General features: G+C 37.9%; 1 protein-coding gene across 1 annotated transcript in view; it reads right to left on the bottom strand.

The window, feature by feature from the left end:
* PRIM2 (DNA primase subunit 2) overlaps positions 1–19,958 on the bottom strand; it is a 346,574-nt gene that overhangs the window by 10,136 nt on the left and 316,480 nt on the right. The window contains exon 13 of the mRNA XM_030315767.2: positions 837–905. Coding sequence (XP_030171627.1) covers positions 837–905 — 69 coding nt within the window. The remainder of the gene's footprint in view (positions 1–836; positions 906–19,958) is intronic.

Below are 19,958 nucleotides of genomic sequence, written 5' to 3'. Positions count from 1 at the left end.
GTATAATGGAAACATAACTGGTATCTATACTGGGAAACCAAAAAATGCATTCAGCTCACTTTATCATGATGGTCTGGAACCGAACCCGTAATATCTCCAACGTATGCCTGTACTATAGAAGCATGGCAAAAGAGGCTAACAAGATAAAACACCAAACACATTTCCTTGAGTCCCTTGCAGTCAGGGGTCTTACATGTAACTAAAGTTCAGCCATGCAGGTAAATATGAGATATGGCAAATAAGAGTAACATGAGGTGGCAGCCAGAAGTAAAACAGATTTTCTACAGGAAAGATGAAAAGCCTCTGGTTTTCCTGGGCACCTAGGGCAACTGTTCTACAGCTACTCCAAGATTTGGCTACCTAAGGCCGTTGGTCAAATCCAGCCCAGTATCTGTTTTGGTAAATAAAGTTCTACGAGAACACAGTCATGCTTGTTCCTTTATATATGATCTATGGCTGCTCTGGACTACAAAAGCAGAGATGAGCAGTTTGACAGAGACCATATGGACAATACGGCCTAAAATTTTTACAATCTGGCACTTTCCTAAAAAAGTTTACTGGCCCTCGGTCTCATCCCTAGACGTGAAATGGTGGGTGGCAGCTGTAGTAGAATAAGGTTTTCTCATTGTGTAGCTTCTCATTGTTACAGTATTTCTGGGTCTGTAGATTCCTAGATTAATTCTCTGGCCCCTCTATCAATTTTATAAGTTACCTAATACCATGTGATAAATCCCTTTCTGGTGAAAATAGCTGGAGCTGCAACTAAAAACCCTGAATGAAACACAGAATAACAACAAAACAAAGGATTAGGCCATAAAGTTTAAAAATGTACTTACATTATGTGTCATCTCGAAGTACTTCTGACAGGCTACTTGGTAATGTGTCCCTTTTACTAAATCCAAAATCTAAAATGAATGGGAAAAGGAGAAAGCAAAATTAGAAACTAAGTCTCTCTAAACCGCTGTAGCTCATGGTTGTTGGCCTTTTCATAATCTTTATTCCAGACAGGAAATGCATTAAATCATGTAGCATGTTGTACTTCTGCAGCCTGGGCACTGTGATAATTTTGACATTATACACCAGCTGCTTAGGTCAGCATTAAGCTACAGATGACAAGAGATAGGAAGTGATCTTTGTGACCTACCAACTGTGAATTTCAATAACTTTACCTTGACAACAAGATGAAAACAGATCCTAGTATTATGACTTTGACAGTTATTGTCAGAACATCACCTTGCAACTTCTCTTCCAAAATTATAGATATAAATCTAGTAATCTAAATGATTGGTGCATGAAGCAATCAGGTGTACTATTTAGATTTTTATTTTCCACATTACAGTTTATACAGATACAGCTCAAAATACAGTTGTGTGCCCATCAGGAAAATTTAATGTAAGTCCTTTGGAAGAGTGTCTGTGGAGAGGGAATGCTTTTACCTTCAATCAGATTTGTTCTTTTTTTGAAATGAAGTTATTTCTAGTAAAGCTCAGCAGAATATGAGAGTGAATAGTCTATTCTGAACACCTATTAGGAACATCATCCTATCTTTTGTAAATACAATTTGCTTTCCAATTCTACTTCATGTAATCTCTTCAGAGCGGTACAAACTCCCATTCTTATCAGCCAGGTGCAATGCCAGTTGAAATTTGTAAAGTTTCACCACCTCCCCTGCCAAATAAATAAAATATATATTTGGCCTATTTATCAAACACAGTAAAAATGCTGGAATTAAGAGATAGTCTAAAATGAAGGGAAATGTAATTCTGGAGAAATGTTCATTTCTATCCCTTTTCAAAAGGCTGACCTTCCTGTGACAACAGAAATGTACATGAAGTCTCAAATTCCTGCTATCCTCATTATTGAATATAGCTTACATCTTTCGACAAACACACAAAATTATTACAGTTACAGAGCAGGAATCATACAATACTGACAGTGTGCTTAAAAGAACTGTTTTTCTTTGATTGTCTTATAGATTACATTTCTGCATTTCAGGTCACCTTTTATTAAATCCTTTATGGAAGACCTATATAAATGCCAACCAACCACAGCACCCAGGATCCTATTTGACCTGTCCATTTTTCTCCAATTCATTAGAGCAGAAATGAAAAATAAATCAATTTAAAATCAATGGCTATAAAGTTTTAAAACTGAAGCAAGCAACAAAGTTTTCAAAGTAATTTTAACACTCTGAGTTCGTATTCTCCAATGTTTTTACATACAGATATTCAAATTGTATTGAGATGAACTTATAACTGATTATTTGCAAACATCAATGATACCATGAAGTAATATCTGTGAACTGCAATTTTGGAGAAGCAAAGCCTTCAAACTTTAGTTAAGTTTAAATGATACCGTAAATTACCTGAAGAGAAATGAATTCACAGAAATAAACAAAAAGCTCAATTGTGTGGTATATAACAAAGCTCTTTTATGTAAAAACACAACAATAAATCCAACATCATATTCTGTGTATATACATACTCTTAAGATATATATATTTAAGTATATATGAGCTTATATACGTATATTTAAATATCTTCCTTGGAAAGTGAATATGTAACATTATATACAAACATTCTAATATATATATTTGGGAAACATTTTTTTTAATTAAAAAATTTTTAAAAATTAAGTTTATTTAGAGGGAGTGGCACAGAGAGAGGGAGACAATCTCAAGCAGGCTCTGCACTGTCAGTGCAAAGCCTGACATGGGGCTTGAACTCATGAACCGTGAAATTATGACCTGAGCCAAAACCAAGAGTCGGACACTTTACCGACTGAACCAATCAGGTGCCCCAAGATTTAAAAAATATCTAGTTAGGAAGCCTAGCTGGCTCAGTCAGTAGGGCATGTGACTCTTGATTGTAAGTTCAGGGTTGTGAGTTCAAGCCCCATGATGGGCAGGGAGCCTACTTTAAAAAATAAATAAATATAAAAAATTAAAAATAAAAAATAGTTGGGTGATATATGTTAAAGAAAATGGACACATAAGCTACAGAAGGAGAAAAGCTTATGTATTTTGAAATTTTAGGTTCCATTAAAATTAAATTTGGATTAATCACAGATCAACCCTTCCCCTCCACCCTGCTCCACTCCGAGAGAAGGCTCTTAACAAAAATCATTTAGTTTTCCTTTCACTTTTTGCTTTATTTTTCTAGAATGAATTGTTACTTGAAAATTTCTTGCAAATCCAGAAATAAATCATTCAACCATCATCAATCCCTAAGTAACTTTACTGATCATTGTCACAGCCTATTTAGGGTGAATGAAGGTTTCTACACATATGTAAAGGTGTAATACGGGGAAAAAAAGACAATAGAGTGCTTTTCATTGCCCAAAAAAGCTATTCAAAGAAAGACCTAAAGAGAGGTTCTAGAGAAGGAGAAAGAAAACCCTCCACAGTAATGGAGATGTGAGGACAATATATGAACTACTAGAAGAAAACCAAGAGAAAGACTGCTTTGAGACAATTAGATATTATTTATAGGTATTACCTTCATTTCAGAGATGAAGAAATATATCCCCTTAAAATAGGGGTGTCTATCTAGCGAGTGCCGTTTACTGTGGGAAGAATTAAAAAATCCTATGCAATTTATGATTTTCTTTTCTTTAAGGGGAATAAGTGAAACATTAACTCAAAAAACCCAGTAACTAATAAACATATATACTTTAATTTCACATTATGATCTAGATTATAGATATACAGGAGGAGAAAAAAGAAAGAGAAGGATGTTATGGACCAATGAATGAAGTTTGGTTTTTTTCTCTGAGTAAAGTGGGGAGCTACTGCAATTTTCTTGGCACAGGAGTGGCATGAACTGACACTGTTAACAGGATTATTCTGCATGACATGATGGAAACAAACTAGAAGGAGTAGGGACAGAAATAGGGAGCTCATTACAAGAATCCAGGGAACAGATGGTACAGGCTTTGGCCAGGCTGGTAAGAGTAGTGGTTACAAGTGGTCACATTTCCCACTTACTGGCCATAACCATTTTTGAAAAACAGCTGTTCTGCACAAAAATACTCAATAGGAACCTATTCCCTGATGTTTTAGAGTAATTCATTACCTATCACTCAACACTTTCCCACTCTGACTGATTTCCTAAATAAAACTAAGTAGTCTAAAAACTCAGTAAAAATGCAGGGATACCTGGGTGGCTCAGTCAGTTGAGTGGCTGACATTGGCTCAGGTCATGATCTTGTGGTCCGTTGGGTTTGAGCCCTGCATCACGCTCTGTGCCGACAGCTTAAAGCCTAGAACCTGTTTAGGGTTCTGTCTCTGTCTGTCTGTCTGTCTGTCTCTCTCTCTCTTTCTCTGCCCCTCACGTGCTTACACTCTCTCTTTCTCTCAAAAATAAACATTAAAAAAATTAAAAAATTAAAACTCAGTAAAATGCAATATGTAAGTAACAAAATATCATGTAAAATAAATGTAGAATACCAAAAATGCCACTTACTAGTCACTAAACAATATGAGTTAACAAATAGATACTTCTCATACAATAGCCAGTGACTAGGACACCTGAAATCTCTATGTCAGGCAACATCTTAGATGCATACCCACTCTGTGGACTTCAAAATATTCACAAGTGATTATGATGTTCTACCATTTTTAAAAAATAATATATTTATTATTTTTTTTAACTTACATCCAAGTTAGTTAGCATATCGTGCAATAATGATTTCAGGAGTAGAATCCAGTGGTTCATCCCCTACATATAACACTCAGTGGTCATCCCAACAAGTGTCCTCCTTAATGCCCCTTGCCCATTTAGCCCATTCCCGCCCCCCCCCCAACCCCCTCCAGCAACTCTCAGTTTGTTCTCTATATTTAAGAGTGTTCTAACATTTCTATATGGAATGCAACTTGGGGCTTTTTCTGCACCTAATTTTCTTTAATTTTTCTGATACAAACCTCACTAGCAAATGCTATACTAAGATAGTCTACAGGTATGTTGAGGATGGTACCGGTATAATTTGTCAATGGGTTGGATGACTCCAAGGCAGGAAATACAAAGCTAAAAATCAAAAGAAAAGAAAACTGAGGTATCAGCAATATACTAAAATCAGTTTGTGAAATAGAAGCAAAGACAGATACTTGACCAAAAAAACATCAAAAACTAAGGACAGATGCCTGAGACAGACTGTAGAAAAGAATTATAGGTCAGAAGCTAAGTTCTCACAATATGTTTTACATGTCCTTGGAAAGACTCTTTGTTTTTCTGAAGGTGGGCCACTTATATGTTAATGTACAGATGCTGAAAATGCTCACTGCTAAGTCACAAAGGCTGGACAGGGATGGTTAAGCAGTGATGGTTGGCATGCACGATGACAGTGGTTACTGACCCTTCTTTATTCTTTAAAATTCAGGGTCTCAGCAATGGTTGGGCTCATTTAGAGTTTAAATTTTGTGTGTATAATTCAAGTAATCACTTTTTTAAAAAATGCTGAGTTCTAACAGAAGAGCCCATGTCCCAGGCCAATGGACATATATGCTTGATTGATAGCCAGACTACTGTGAACCTGAAAAAGACCTAGGGTTTAACCAAAAGTGGTGTGCTTTTCTTTGAAACTAAAAATTTTTCTTTGATGCTTTCAAGAATGAAGAAATATTGGCTGTGGTAATATTTTTATAGTGTTAATTTTGAACTTACCTACCTAATCTTGTCCTTTTTTTTTTTTTTTAATATGTTTTGGGGGTAGGGGAGGCATATGGGGAGTTATTTCATATTGTGCTTGTTTATACATATTTTGTGTGTTGGAATCATATAATATGACATTAAATTTTTTTAAAGAAAATGAAATTCTGTGGGAGGCTGGCTTGGTTAAGCAATTGACTTTGGCTCAGGTCATGATCTCATGGTTTGTTGAGTTCAAGACCTGCGTTGGGCTCTGTGCAGACAGCTTGGAGCCTGGGGCCTGCTTTGGATTCTGTGCCTCCCTCTCTCTCTGCCCATCCCCCACCATCCCCCACTTGTACACGCGGGCTTGCTCTCTCTCAAAAATAAAAAAAACTTAAAAAAATAAAAAATAAAAAATAAAAAGGAAAATGAAATTCTGTAAAGAAGCCAGAATGAAGATGTAGTTAGGGCAACAGTACTTTTTTGGCAATGTTCATTCAGCCAGATAACTTCTGAAGGGTCAAACCTCCATCCTCCTAAATTGGCCTTTGCTCTTCTTAGAGGGATAGCTTCATAAGGTTCCAGTTCAGCAGGCAGGGACTGGCCAGAGAAGAGGGTCAGAAATAAAACAGGTGAGGGAAACTAAATGAGATGAAGAAATGTGAGGAGGAGACAAAAAGAAACAAACAGGAAAATGAAAGAACCAGGTAGAAGAAAAATGTAGAAAGCCAGAGGAATGGGGTAAATGAAATGGAGATCACAGCTTACTATTTACGTGGCCTGTAAACACCAAAGTACAACCCATAGCTCACAAAAGGTGTTTCAAATTCCATTTTGGAAGAGCAAGAGCACACCATGATTTCCTCTTGTATATACCAAAATAAGTGTCAATTCTGATGATGAAGCTAGAAGTTTTTCTTTTTCTTTTTTTAACGTTTATTCATTTTTGAGAGACAGAGTGCAAGCAGAGGGTGGCAGAGAGAGAGACACACACACAGAATTCAAAGAAGGCTCCAGGGTCTCAGCTCTCAGCACAGAGCCCGACATGGGGCTTGAACTCATGAACTGTGAGATGACCTGAGCCAAAGTCAGAAGCTCAACCAACTGAGCCATCCAGGCACCCTGGCTAGAAGTTTTTCTAACTCTGCTTTAGAAAAATGTAACCAAAAAATTTGAATAATCATATCAAATAAGGCTCCTCTGAAAATACAAACGTTTTTTTAAGTTATTTATTTGAGAGATAGACAGTGTGTGTGCACATGTGAGTGTGCATGCAAGTGAGCAGGAGGGGGCGAGGGGGCAGAAGGGAGAGGGGGAGAGGGGAGGAGAGAATCCCAAGTAGGCTCCATGCTCAATGTGGAGCCCATCACGGGGCTCGATCTCATGACTGCAAGATCACAACCTGAGCAGATATCAAGAATCAGACATTTAACCCACTGAGCCACCCAGGTATCCCGAAAATACAAAATTGTTTAAAGAAAAATTTCTGTGAGGATTTAAGACTATTGATCAAATGGAAATTTTACTTTTGGTTTTTAATGCCAATATTTCCAGAATAAAGTACAAAATGTCAAGCATAACAATCCATTTATTGTTCTAATTCATCAGGGACCAAAAGGCTCAGAAAAAAATAAGAGTAGTGACATCAAACTAGATTTTGGTAATTAATATTCTTTAACTTGGCTTTTTATTTTTAATTATTTTTTAACAGCTGACCAAAGCCCACGAAGAATAACACTTCATCTACCTCTTCATCCTCAGGGCAAATAACTATTTTGGTTTTGAATTTTTTGTTTATTTGTTTTGAATTCTAATACAGTGGCTACCCAAGATACCCTTCCAGTAGAGGAGGAAGGAGCATATTAGGTGATGTTTTTCTTATTTCATTGGTAATATATCACAGCTAGTTGACTAACATATGATATACAAAATACTGATGGGAAACCTTTCTATTTACATATGCACACATACACTAGAAATAAAGAAAAAAATTTAAAACAGAAATGTACATATCATTTTATCACTTTGAGCCACACTTCCTTCTTTCTTCCTAATGCTCTCTACTATTCCCTGCCATCTGTAGCTTCCTCTATGCCCTTTACTTCAGAGCCTGCCAGTGAGGTCCAGATGATTTCCTGGCAGAGAACATAGCCACCTGCCTGTCCTTGGCTTTGGTGAGTCAGGTGCTGCACAGCTAGGTGTGCTGAGCTCACCAATTAGACATGCAGTTAATCTGTCTCTAATTCAAGGTCATATTCTGTCTTATTTAAAAGTGATAACAAGCTTGTTTCTTTGTAAAAAGCTCAACCTTTTGAAAGTAGACCTGCTGATATTTTTCCACTTCATCTCTAACCATCCTTTATTTCAAAGGTGAAAGAAAATGTGGTACAGATGCAGAGTCTGGAACACTTTTGAACATACTACTTTGCTCCTATTTCTTACACACTCAGCATAGCTTAGGCAGCCGCCACCTTACATCTCTACTGTGACCTTCATTTATTGGCAGATCAGGGGCAAGTTTCCCTCTCTTGAAGATGTACTTTCACTCATTTAAAACATTACATGCCAAGAATTTTTCTGACTCACTCTTCATTTTCTATAAACATAGTTATCTAACTGAATCGATTCCACCTCCAAATGTCTCTAAAAACATACCCTTTCCTCCCCATTGTTCAGGCTGTAATCATTCTCTTTTTTATTGAAAAGCTTCTTGACTTATTCTTTCTTTACTCAAGACAGCTTCCAAACTGCCACCATAGTAACTTTTCTAAAATCAAATCTAACCCTGGCATTGCTGGCTTCCAGCCGAAAACAGGTCACAAATTCATTATGGTCCAAAAGGCCTTGTTCATCAGGCCCCAAGTCTCCTTCTTTGGGCCCCTCTCCTGCTCTGCCTGGTCACTGGGGTCCTTACGCTCTAGTCCAGGTCCTCCCACAGTGTATTCTTTGGAATTTTAGCTCACAAAATCCTAATGACTCAGAGGGTTTTTTCACCTAATGCCTTTTTTGGTTTGGTTCCAATGAGAATTATCTAAGTTTCTTTATAGCAGGACTTAACAGGATAGTGTTCTTCAGAGTAATTTGTCTCCAGAACTTGTTCCATAGCTCTCCCAGGACTAGGGCTCCTCAAAACATACCCTGACAACCTCGTCTACACAGACTCACCTCCCCAAGTCTTATGCTATTTCCTGGTCTTGGCTAGGTTCCTCTTACCACACTTAATTTGTTCACTGTCTCCCCTACTAGAACAGCAGCTCCATGAAGGCAGAGGTCTTGTGCCTTGAACAGTAACTGGAATATAGTCATCACCTTGTTATTATTTATTCATGTTGAATGAATGCTGTTCCTTTTGCCTCATAAGCCTCACTTCCCTCCACTGGGGAAACTCCTACTCAATTTTCAAAAGCAATGCAATGATCACTTCCTACAGGAAGCATTCCCTGAGTTCACACCTCTCTCTCAGCAGATCCTACCCTCTGATTCTCCAGCTGGCACTTTAAATGTATTTTTATTAAAGCACTTATCACACTTTATTATAGTGAATTATGCCTTTTGGCACCATTAGACTAAGAGCTCTAAAATAGTTTCTTAATCATTCTATTTCCAGATTTGAACACACTGAAAACTCAGTGACATGTCAAGTGCTCAGTAAATGTTTATTGAGTAATAAAATGTCTTTCCTCACCACGGCAACTTCTATTTAAATCAGTCTTAGAGCACTGTTACTAGAACTGTTTCAATTAGTTGCTTTACATTTCTTTCTAACTTTGGGGCGGGGGGGGGGGGGGGGGGGTGCGTGTAGACCACAGCAAAAAAATTACTAATTTAGTTCTTCCACAAGGTGTTAACAGAGCTTGAGAGGTTTCTCTAGTCACATCTGAAGACACTCTGGAGAAGAGAATGAAAATAATCTATCACATTAACTTGAATCCAAATGTAGAAATCTGCCATTGCTATATATAGTTTTACACATGCAGGCAAACGCTAATATATGCAAACACAGACAGGCCTCTGCCAACGCCTCTCAAATAAGCTTTCAGACTATGAACTGATTGAGTGAGTCATTCATTTGCTTACTCCATTCATTCAGCCCACATTCATTAAGCTCCTATAATGAATTCCAGGCACTGTAGTTAGAGACTGGTTTTATTCAGAAGACAGACACCATTTCTGCTCCCAGGGAGGATGAAGTCACAATGAGTCTAGAGGGGAGGGCAAACAATAAGCAGGATGTTACAGAGGAGGAAAGGGAGGAAAAGTGATTGAAACTTCCAGAGGAGGGCCCTACTGAGTGAAATTATAATAAATGAGTAATAGTTACCAAGATAAAGAAAAGGGTAAGGACAACCCAGACACAGGGAATAACATGCAAAGGAGGCAGAGAAACTGGACAGCAAAGTGTTTAAGGATGGGCAGAAATTAAAGTATATTAGAAAGATTACTCTGGCATCATGTGAAGGGCTTTTGGGGGAAAGAGACTGAAAATTAGGAATTAAAGTCACATGACATCCTAGGTTACGGAAGACAGAGAGACGAAAGAGCAAACGGATTCAATAACACTTAACAGAAAGGAGCCTTGAATATTTTCCTGATTTCTGGCTTGAACATCCAGTGTTTTATTCACATTCCGTGGAGATTATGTAGTGGACTCTGTGGTATGCTGTCTACATCCCCTCTCCTCAGAACAAGGACACACATTTCTCCAGGGTCAGAGAGTGTTGATGACTGCCAGCCTGTGGCAGAAGTCCCTCTCAGCTGAGGCTGAGGAAAGCCATTTTGCTCAAGGTGCTGTTCCCTTCCGGAGAGCAGCCAGATCCAGTGACTGGTCGGTGCAGTGATAGAAAGGCCAACAGCCCTTGCTCCAACTAGGGACACCTCTGCAGGGTCATCCCAGCATCAGAGTTCCCTGAAGGATCAACTAAAGACCACCTTCTCCTTCTGCTCAATCCTGTCTTCACTCCCTGACAGATATGGATCCTGAGAGAACTCCCCAATGAACCTCCTGCACACCAATCAGCACAGTGAACCAATCTGTAACACAGTCCAATTATTTTTTGCTTGTTAGTTTTTGCAGGAAGAGGGATGGAAAAATGTGAATAATAATAATAATGATAATAAGCTACTATGTATACTGTTCTAGTTATTGTACTTATCTGCTCTCTAAATCTCTTCATGTGTGCATATATATGCAAACACATTAGAAAAAGAATGATGATAGCTATTTCTTAGATCTTTGCGAAGCCATGAGAATCTTATTAAAAGTGTGAACCTCCTCAATTGGAAAATGTACTATGCCACAATTCATAAATCCTGAAATATTCTCACAAATCAGCCAACTACTAAATAGAAGTGAGGCTTTCTGGAAGGTGTATGACACTCAAATTTGGTAATCATATTACTCCCTATTATGTTTTTTTGTACAATATAAAAATGCTAATATTGAAAATTTCTCATTGTCTTTTAACTTACTATATTTGAATAAAGATTTGAATCATTAATAATAGGTACCCAAAAAGCATTCTTGAGAAGCTATTAAACTGCCACCCAAAATACTGAATTCCTTAGTGCAGTTTAATACTAACATTTGGGTTAAAGGATTTAAGCTTTAAGGGAACATCAATGACTAAGTGAACTTGGAATAAGGGGAGGAAGGGAATGAGAAGAAAGAGAAAAGGGGAGAAGGGAGGACAAATGAGAACATATATGTAAAGTCTACTCAGCAATATGGACAAAAGTACTGCCAAAATCAATCCCACGACTCACTAATTAAAACTGTGCTTAAGTATTCTATTTTTGTGCCTAATATAAATGCAAGTCAGTCCAGAATCCCTATGTCCTATGATCTTTATGGAAATGATGAAAATATTTATACTAATTTAGTAGTTATTTTCAAATATCTTACTTATAAAAAGAAATGTATCATATCAGACATGATATTGAAACAGAAAGTAAAATCTGTCACTTAAAGGTCTGTCCAAGGACTACAGGATTAAGAGAAAAATATATGTAAATTTGCATATATATAATATTTTACATACACATATGCATACAGGTTTACATAAATACATATGCATATATATAAATAAAGATCAGAAACAGAAAACAACATGAAATACACTGTAAGCTGATGGGAAACAATACCAAGAAGTCTGAAATGGCTTAAAGCTAAGCAGACTAAGACTTTCTAACACTTGCTATATAAAGTAAGGTTAGTTATTTAATTTTTTGTATTCTTTAAGTTTGCTTCTCTTAAAAAAGGGGAGGAAGGCTCTGGGAGAATACTCTATAAAATGGATCATGAAATAGAATTAAGCTAGGTGAACAGTTATGTCTACAGGTAGACAGACTAGATTTTATTATAAGTATCATAAGTGACAGCATCATATGCTACTGAAATTCCTCTATAGATATAATTTTCATGTAATGAACAAATAAAATGATTCTAGAAATAGAAATAATTAGGGGCGCCTGGGTGGCGCAGTCGGTTAAGCGTCCGACTTCAGCCAGGTCACGATCTCGCGGTGCGTGAGTTCGAGCCCCGCGTCGGGCTCTGGGCTGATGGCTCAGAGCCTGGAGCCTGTTTCCGATTCTGTGTCTCCCTCTCTCTCTGCCCCTCCCCCATTCATGCTCTGTCTCTCTCTGTCCCAAAAATAAATAAACGTTGAAAAAAAAATTTAAAAAAAGAAATAGAAATAATTATAAACAGGGTACTAAATTTCCTTTAAAGAAAAACTATGTCTTCTATTTTAATGCAATTTTAATAAAAGTAAACTTCAATAGGTTTGGCTAACAGTGGCAAATGTTATTTGACTTTTGAAGTGATTTTTCCTTTGAAACATATTGAACAATATTAAATAATCTTCAAATGACCATTTATTTTCAGGGTGCCTGGGTGGTTCAATCAGTTAAGCATCTGACTCTTGATTTCAGCTCAGCATGATCTCACCATTTGTGAGCTCAAGTCCAGTGTTCCAATCCCCCCTTGTAACTCTCTCTCTCCCTCTGTCTCTGTCTCTCCCCAGCTCACACACTCTCTCAAAATATATAAACATTAAAAAAAAAAATCGCACAAATGACCATTTATTTTCAATCTATAAAAAAAAGGAAGGATATATACAGAAATATATTTTAGATATTCAATGATTTTTGTGATAAAGCCAAAAATGCAATCACATCCTCCTCATCCCAATTCTAATGCTCAACTTCCAAACTTTTCCTTAATGTAGTTCTAAGATATACCAAGAATAATGTACACATCTTCAACTACAACTATAAGAAAAGCAAAGCTAAGTGCAGCAATCTAAGTACTGTTCTCATAAATCAAGACATGCTCCTAGAGATGAAATAGACAGAAAAGCTGCTCTTCGAAGCAGTTACTGTTCATAAAGTAATGGACAGACTGAATACTATCTATTGACAAGTACTCCTTACCTAAGAAAATCATAGGAGTTTTAGGTAGTTCAGATTTATATGAACATTGAGTAAGGAGTCACTGAAGTTTATCTTTGCCATAAAATCTTCTTGACATAGTGTTACTTCTGTTTCTTAAGCTGTCCATTTTGAAAGATTTCTTCATTAAAAGGCAATTTGTCAGTTTTAGATTTAAGATGGTCACTAACTTCTTGAGAACTCTTGTACTAGGAAAACGAAAGGTTAACCTACCTCTCAAAAAGTAAAAAGATGGCACAAAAACAGACACACAGACCAATGGAATAGAATAGAAACCCCAGAACTAGACCCACAAACGTATGGCCAACTCATCTTTGACAAAGCAGGAAAGAACATCCAATGGAAAAAAGACAGCCTCTTTAACAAATGGTGCTGGGAGAACTGGACAGCAACATGCAGAAGGTTGAAACTAGACCACTTTCTCACACCATTTACAAAAATAAACTCAAAATGGATAAAGGACCTAAATGTGAGACAGGAAACCATCAAAACCTTAGAGGAGAAAGCAGGAAAAGACCTCTCTGACCTCAGCCGTAGCAATCTCTTCCTCGACACATCCCCAAAGGCAAGGGAATTAAAAGCAAAAGTGAATTACTGGGACCTTATGAAGATAAAAAGCTTCTGCACAGCAAAGGAAACAACCAACAAAACTAAAAGGCAACCAACAGAATGGGAAAAGATATTTGCAAATGACATATCGGACAAAGGGCTAGTATCTAAAATCTGTAAAGAGCTCACCAAACTCCACACCCGAAAAACAAATAACCCAGTGAAGAAATGGGCAGAAAACATGAATAGACACTTCTCTAAAGAAGACATCCAGATGGCCAACAGGCACATGAAAAGATGCTCAGCGTCGCTCCTTATCAGGGAAATACAAATCAAAACCACACTCAGGTATCACCTCACGCCAGTCAGAGTGGCCAAAATGAACAAATCAGGAGACTATAGATGCTGGAGAGGATGTGGAGAAACGGGAACCCTCTTGCACTGTTGATGGGAATGCAAATTGGTGCAGCCGCTCTGGAAAGCAGTGTGGAGGTTCCTCAGAAAATTAAAAATAGACCTACCCTATGACCCAGCAATAGCACTGCTAGGAATTTATCCAAGGGATACAGGAGTACTGATGCATAGGGGCACTTGTACCCCAATGTTCATAGCAGCACTCTCAACAATAGCCAAATTATGGAAAGAGCCTAAATGTCCATCAACTGATGAATGGATAAAGAAATTGTGGTTTATATACACAATGGAATACTATGTGGCAATGAGAAAAAATGAAATATGGCCCTTTGTAGCAACGTGGATGGAACTGGAGAGTGTAATGCTAAGTGAAATAAGCCATACAGAGAAAGACAGATACCATATATTTTCACTCTTATGTGGATCCTGAGAAACTTAACAGGAACCCATGGGGGAGGGGAAGGAAAAAAAAAAAAAGAGGTTAGAGTGGGAGAGAGCCAAAGCATAAGAGACTGTTAAAAACTGAGAACAAACTGAGGGTTGAGGGGGGGTGGGAGGGAGGGGAGGGTGGGTGATGGGTATTGAGGAGGGCACCTTTTGGGATGAGCACTGGGTGTTGTATGGAAACCAATTTGTCAATAAATTTCATAAAAAAAAAATAAATAAATAAATAAAAACAAATAATAACAATCAAAAAAAAAAAGTAAAAAGAGCATACATCTTTACATATTTCATAATTTTAGTATCGCTATTAAGTTTCTTGAAAGCACCAATTAGATTTGCTTTTAAAATAATTATTGGAACACCTGGGTGGAGCATTTGACTTCGATCTATTCAAACATATGAACTAATCGATTTCATAGTTCGTGAGTTTGAGCCCCGCATTGGGCTCTGTACTGGTGGTACAGAACCTGCTTGGGATTTTCTCTCTCTCCCTCTCTCTCTGCTCCTCTTCCACTTACACATGTGTGCTCTCTCTCAAAACAGATAAATAAACTTAAAAATATATTATTAATGGTTATGCCCAGTAAAACTCCTAAAACGCATTTCCTTCTTCTCTTAAAAAAACCTAAAAACTAAAATGAGAAAAAAGTTTCAAAAATATTAATACATAAGTATATTTGTAAATAATGCATCATTTCAACTAAAAAACTTGAAAAATATTTATACTAATTTATGAGTCAACATGTAAAAGTAAACATCAGTTTTAATTGGTCAAATACAATTGTATGCTAGAAGCAAATATTAAAATATGATAGGGAAATAGAAACTAATCACTCTAATACTTAGTCCCAAAGGCTCAGTAGTCCCATGTAACTATTTAGAGCATTGTTCTCCAACAGAAATATAATGAATGACATCTATAATTTTAAACTTTCTAACTATAATTAAAAAGGTAGCAACAGGGGTGCCTGGGCCGCTCAGTTGCTTAGGCATCCCACTTTGGCCCAGGTCATGATCCCACGCTTCATGGATTTAAGCCCCACATTGGACTCTGTGCTGACAGCTCAGAGCCTGGAGCCTGCTTCAGATTCTGTGTCTCCCTCTCTCTCTGCCCCTCCCCGGCATGCACTCTGTCTCTCTGTCCCCCCCAAATAAATAAACATTAAAAAAATAAAAATAAGCTATTGCCTGGGTGGCTCAGTTGGTTGAGCATCTGACTTCAGCTCAGGTCATGATTTCATGGTCCGTGCGTTCGAGCCCCACATGAGGCTCTGTACTGACAGCTCAGAGCCTGGATCCTACTTCAGATTCTTTCTCTTTCTTTCTCTCTCACAAATAAACATTAAAAAAATAAAAATAAAGGTAGAAACAAATGAAATTAATTTTAACTTATTTGAATTAATAGTTTGTCATTTTGACATGCAATTAATATAAAATATTTCTGAGATATTTTATAATGCTTTTTCACTTAAATTTTTGAAACCTGGTATATATTTTATCCTTTAAGTGTTATACTAGAGCTGACTCACATTGGCTTCTGAGAATCAATTGTGCATTATGACTTTCCAAGTCAGGGTTTTGACATCACTTTGGTAGTTTAAAATTGGCCACAACAGAAGTACTTACATTAACAGAAATCAGCAAATGACATAAATCAAGGCTCTCCTACCCGACCCCTCCACTAGCTGGTTTACCAATACACCACTGCCTTCAGTGGTACATCTTGATTTGGACCAGCCACATTTCAAGTGCTAAAAAAATCAATCACAGAGATTCTTGTTTTTAATTTTAAAAAATATTTATTTATTTTTGAGAGACAGAGACAATAGCGTGAGAGTGGGGGGGGGGCAGAGAGAGATGGAGACAGAATCTGAAGCAGGCTCCAACCTCTGAGCTGTTAACACAGAGCCCAATGTAGGGCTTGAACTCACAAGCTATGAGATTGTGACCTGGGCTGAAGTTGGACGTTTAACCGACCGAGCCACCCAGGTGCCCCAATCACAGAGATTCTTGATCAAGATGGTGGAGCAGGAGGATACTGTCTCACCTCATCCCACAAACACACCAAAACTGCAACTACATATAGAACAGCTCTCTCTGAAAACAACCTGATGAATAGCAGAACAGCTTTCCACAACTAATGATGTAAGAAAAAGTCACATCGAGATGGTTAGGGGAGGCAGAGGCACAGTTTGGTCAGGGCCCACACGTGGGAGGGATATCACCAATGCAAAGGTCTCTGAGGAGTGAGGGGTTCAAGCCCCACTTTGGCTACTCCGGATCTGGGGACCTGCACTGAAAAGACACATCCACATAACTTAGGGCTTTGAAAATCAGTGGGGCTTAACTTTGGGAGAGTCAGGGGGTTACAGGAAAATAAAAGTATGCACACAAAATCGCTTGCTCCACAAACCCGCACAGAGGCAGCAATCTGAAAAGCAAGCACTTTGGCCATACATGAACTGGCTAATTTTAGGCATGTGCCAGAGGTGAAGGAATCTATAGGAATTTTATCTGGATTGGAAGTGCTGACAGGCACCACTTTTGGTACTCTGATCAACATAGCACTGCTCACCTTGCCCCAGCATTCCCCTACAAACCTGCCCACCCCAACAGATGCACCGCCAAAGTGGCCCCCATTCCCATCACACCTCCCAGTGGGTGGTGTCAGCCTGGAAACAACTCCTGCCCCTAGTGGCAGCCCTACCCATCAGTGTGCCTGCAGCAGCCATGACCCACCCTACAACACACAGGGTATACCCCTGGTGTTCATGCTTCTGCTGATTGAGGGGACTGTGCTTATGGGTCCCAAAAGACACTTTCTACATAAGGCTACTCCTTTAAGAATGGGAGACTCAGCTGTTCTACATTATACACAGTAACAAAACAGAGAATCAGGCAAAATGAAGAGACAGAAGAATATGTTCCAAATAAAAAAAACAAGATAAAACCTTAAAAAAGAACAACACTGACAACGATGGGGAGATAAGCAATCTACCTGATAGAGTGCAAAGTAATGGTCGTAAGGATGCTCACTGAACCCAAGAATGGATGAACCAAATGACGATTTCAACAAAGAAAGAAAAAAAAAATCAGAGCTAAAGAATATAATAACAAATGAAAAGTAGAGGGAATCAAAAGAAGATTACAGGATGCAGAGTAGATCAGCAACCTTAAAGAGAGTAGAGGAAATTATCTAAACTCAAAAGCAAAGAGAAAAAACATTTAAAAAAAATGAGGATAATTTCAGGGACCTCTGGAACATCAAGTGTACTAATTCACTCATGTACAAAAAGGAAAAGAAAGAAAGGAGCAGAATATTTATTTGAAGAAATAATAGCTGAAAACTTCCCTAATCTGGAGAAGGAAAGACATCCAGGTTCAGGAATCATGGAGAGCCCCAAACAAGACGAAGAACCCAGAGGTCTGCATCAAGACACATAATTGTTAAAGTGTCAAAAATTAAAGATAAAGAGAGAATCTTGAAAGCAGCAAGAGGAAAGCAATTAGTTTTATACCGGAAAACCCCCATATGACTATCCACTAATTTTTCAGCAAAAAATGAGCAAGCCAGAAGGAGGTGGCATGATATATTCAAAGGACTAAAAGGAAAAAACCTACAACAAAGAATACTCTATTTGGCAAGGTTATGTTTCATAATTGAAGGAGAGAGAGTTTCCCAGACAAACAAAAGTTAAAGGAGTTCATCATCACAAAACCAGCCTTACAATGTTAAAAAGACTCCTTTAGACAGAAAACAAAAGGCTGTAACTAGAAGAAACTTATGAAAGAAAAAAAAAATCTCAATACTCTGGTTTCTCTTCAGATCGAATAAATCTTTCACCTTTTAAAGAAAGAAAGAGAAAGACAGAAAGAAAGAATTTCATTGGTAAAAGCTAATGTATAGAAAAGGTAGTTGATTAACCATTTTATAAAGCTAGGATGAAAGTTAAAAACCAAAAATAGCAAATAAACTATATCTATAACTATTACTTAAGGAAAACACAAAATAAAAAGTTGTAAAGTAGGACTTCAAAAAACATACAACATGGAGGGGGGTGTAATGTTTTTAAAATGCATTTGAACATAAGTAACCATCAACTTAAAACTGCTGATTGTTATATATGAACCTCATGGCAACCACAAACAAAAAACCTATAATAGAACAGTTCCTTGGATCTTCTATCTACTAGATTGGGTGCTGCCCAATTCATCAATCATTGAATAAAGCCAGTAAGATCTTTAAAAATGTACTTAGTTGATATTTGTTCAACAGGCTGATGGCAGGAGTGGAACCCAGAAACTTCTGATGGCTTCGGGAATAAGAAACATGAGAGTTGAGGCCCATGAACCTTTGGGTTCTAGGTCTTTCTCACTGTTTCTGAGGGACATGGGTAAGTTCCTCTTGGTTCTGAGCTCCACTCTCTTTGTGTTGTATGCTCCTGATCTAAATGGCTTTCCAGTCCAGGATTAATGGGTCAATCTAGACTGACAGGAGGCTCTAACAGAGAGCCAGTCCTTAGTCCATGGTTAGTCCACAGTCCCAGTCAAGGGTTTATTTAGCAGGTAGGCTTGAGCTGGCAGACAATTACATCTAAAATCGGAGTTCCTTGCCCTTGGTTCAGTCCATGGTCCCCATTTGCTGCAGTGTGATGGTTCAGTCTCTAGTTCCACTTTGGAAACTGCTAGTGGTACATACCTAAGGCCTTTTCTTGGCCAGTCCACAGTACTCTCTCTTTGGTTACTGCTGATATGCACAGTCCATTTCCTTGGTTACTACTGGTTTCTGTTAATGTTTACATGAGGTTAAATGATTAACAGATCTGCTGTTAATGGAAGTCACAGAAGCCAAAGTTGCAAAATTTGTAGGCATGGATCAAGCGCTTAAAAGCTGTATTAGAATCCTCGCCACCTAACTCTAAGACTCCCATACTAGGATAAACTGATCATGGAATGGGTTAGATTGACACTAGGTCACCTGCCAACCTCAAAAAAAATTCTATGCAACGAGGTACACTGTAAAACACCCCAAATCCCCAACCTAGCGGCATATCCCTTTTCAGGCATTAACTTGGCTCCAAGAAACCGAAGGAAAGAAAGAACGTTTCGAAGGAAACGAAAGAAATGGAATCCTCATATTTAAAAAAAAAATGAGTATACTACCATCTGGCACAACTGCTTATTTTATATCTAAAAACTGTGGTCCTAGAAGCTGCACATATCTATAAAAATGGCAAAATCTTATTAAGACAACCTAGAATTAAAACGCCTTTACAGGGAACAAGAAGTGCACTTGAAAGCAAGAGTTCCCAAATCAAACAAATAGGATACCTATTTGAACTGGTATGCAGAAGCCTCCAAAAGGCTATAAGATTCAAAAACAGCTTCACTGAATGATTCATTATAAAAGGCTAATGAAAAGACTTAAGAGGCACTTACAAGACTAAGGCTGATGTGACTTCTACTACTCCCCTC

This window comes from Lynx canadensis, chromosome B2 (genome assembly GCF_007474595.2).
Source record: "Lynx canadensis isolate LIC74 chromosome B2, mLynCan4.pri.v2, whole genome shotgun sequence".
In the NCBI taxonomy this organism is placed as follows: Eukaryota; Metazoa; Chordata; class Mammalia; order Carnivora; family Felidae; genus Lynx; species Lynx canadensis.
This window is presented reverse-complemented; position numbering and strand designations above follow the sequence as displayed.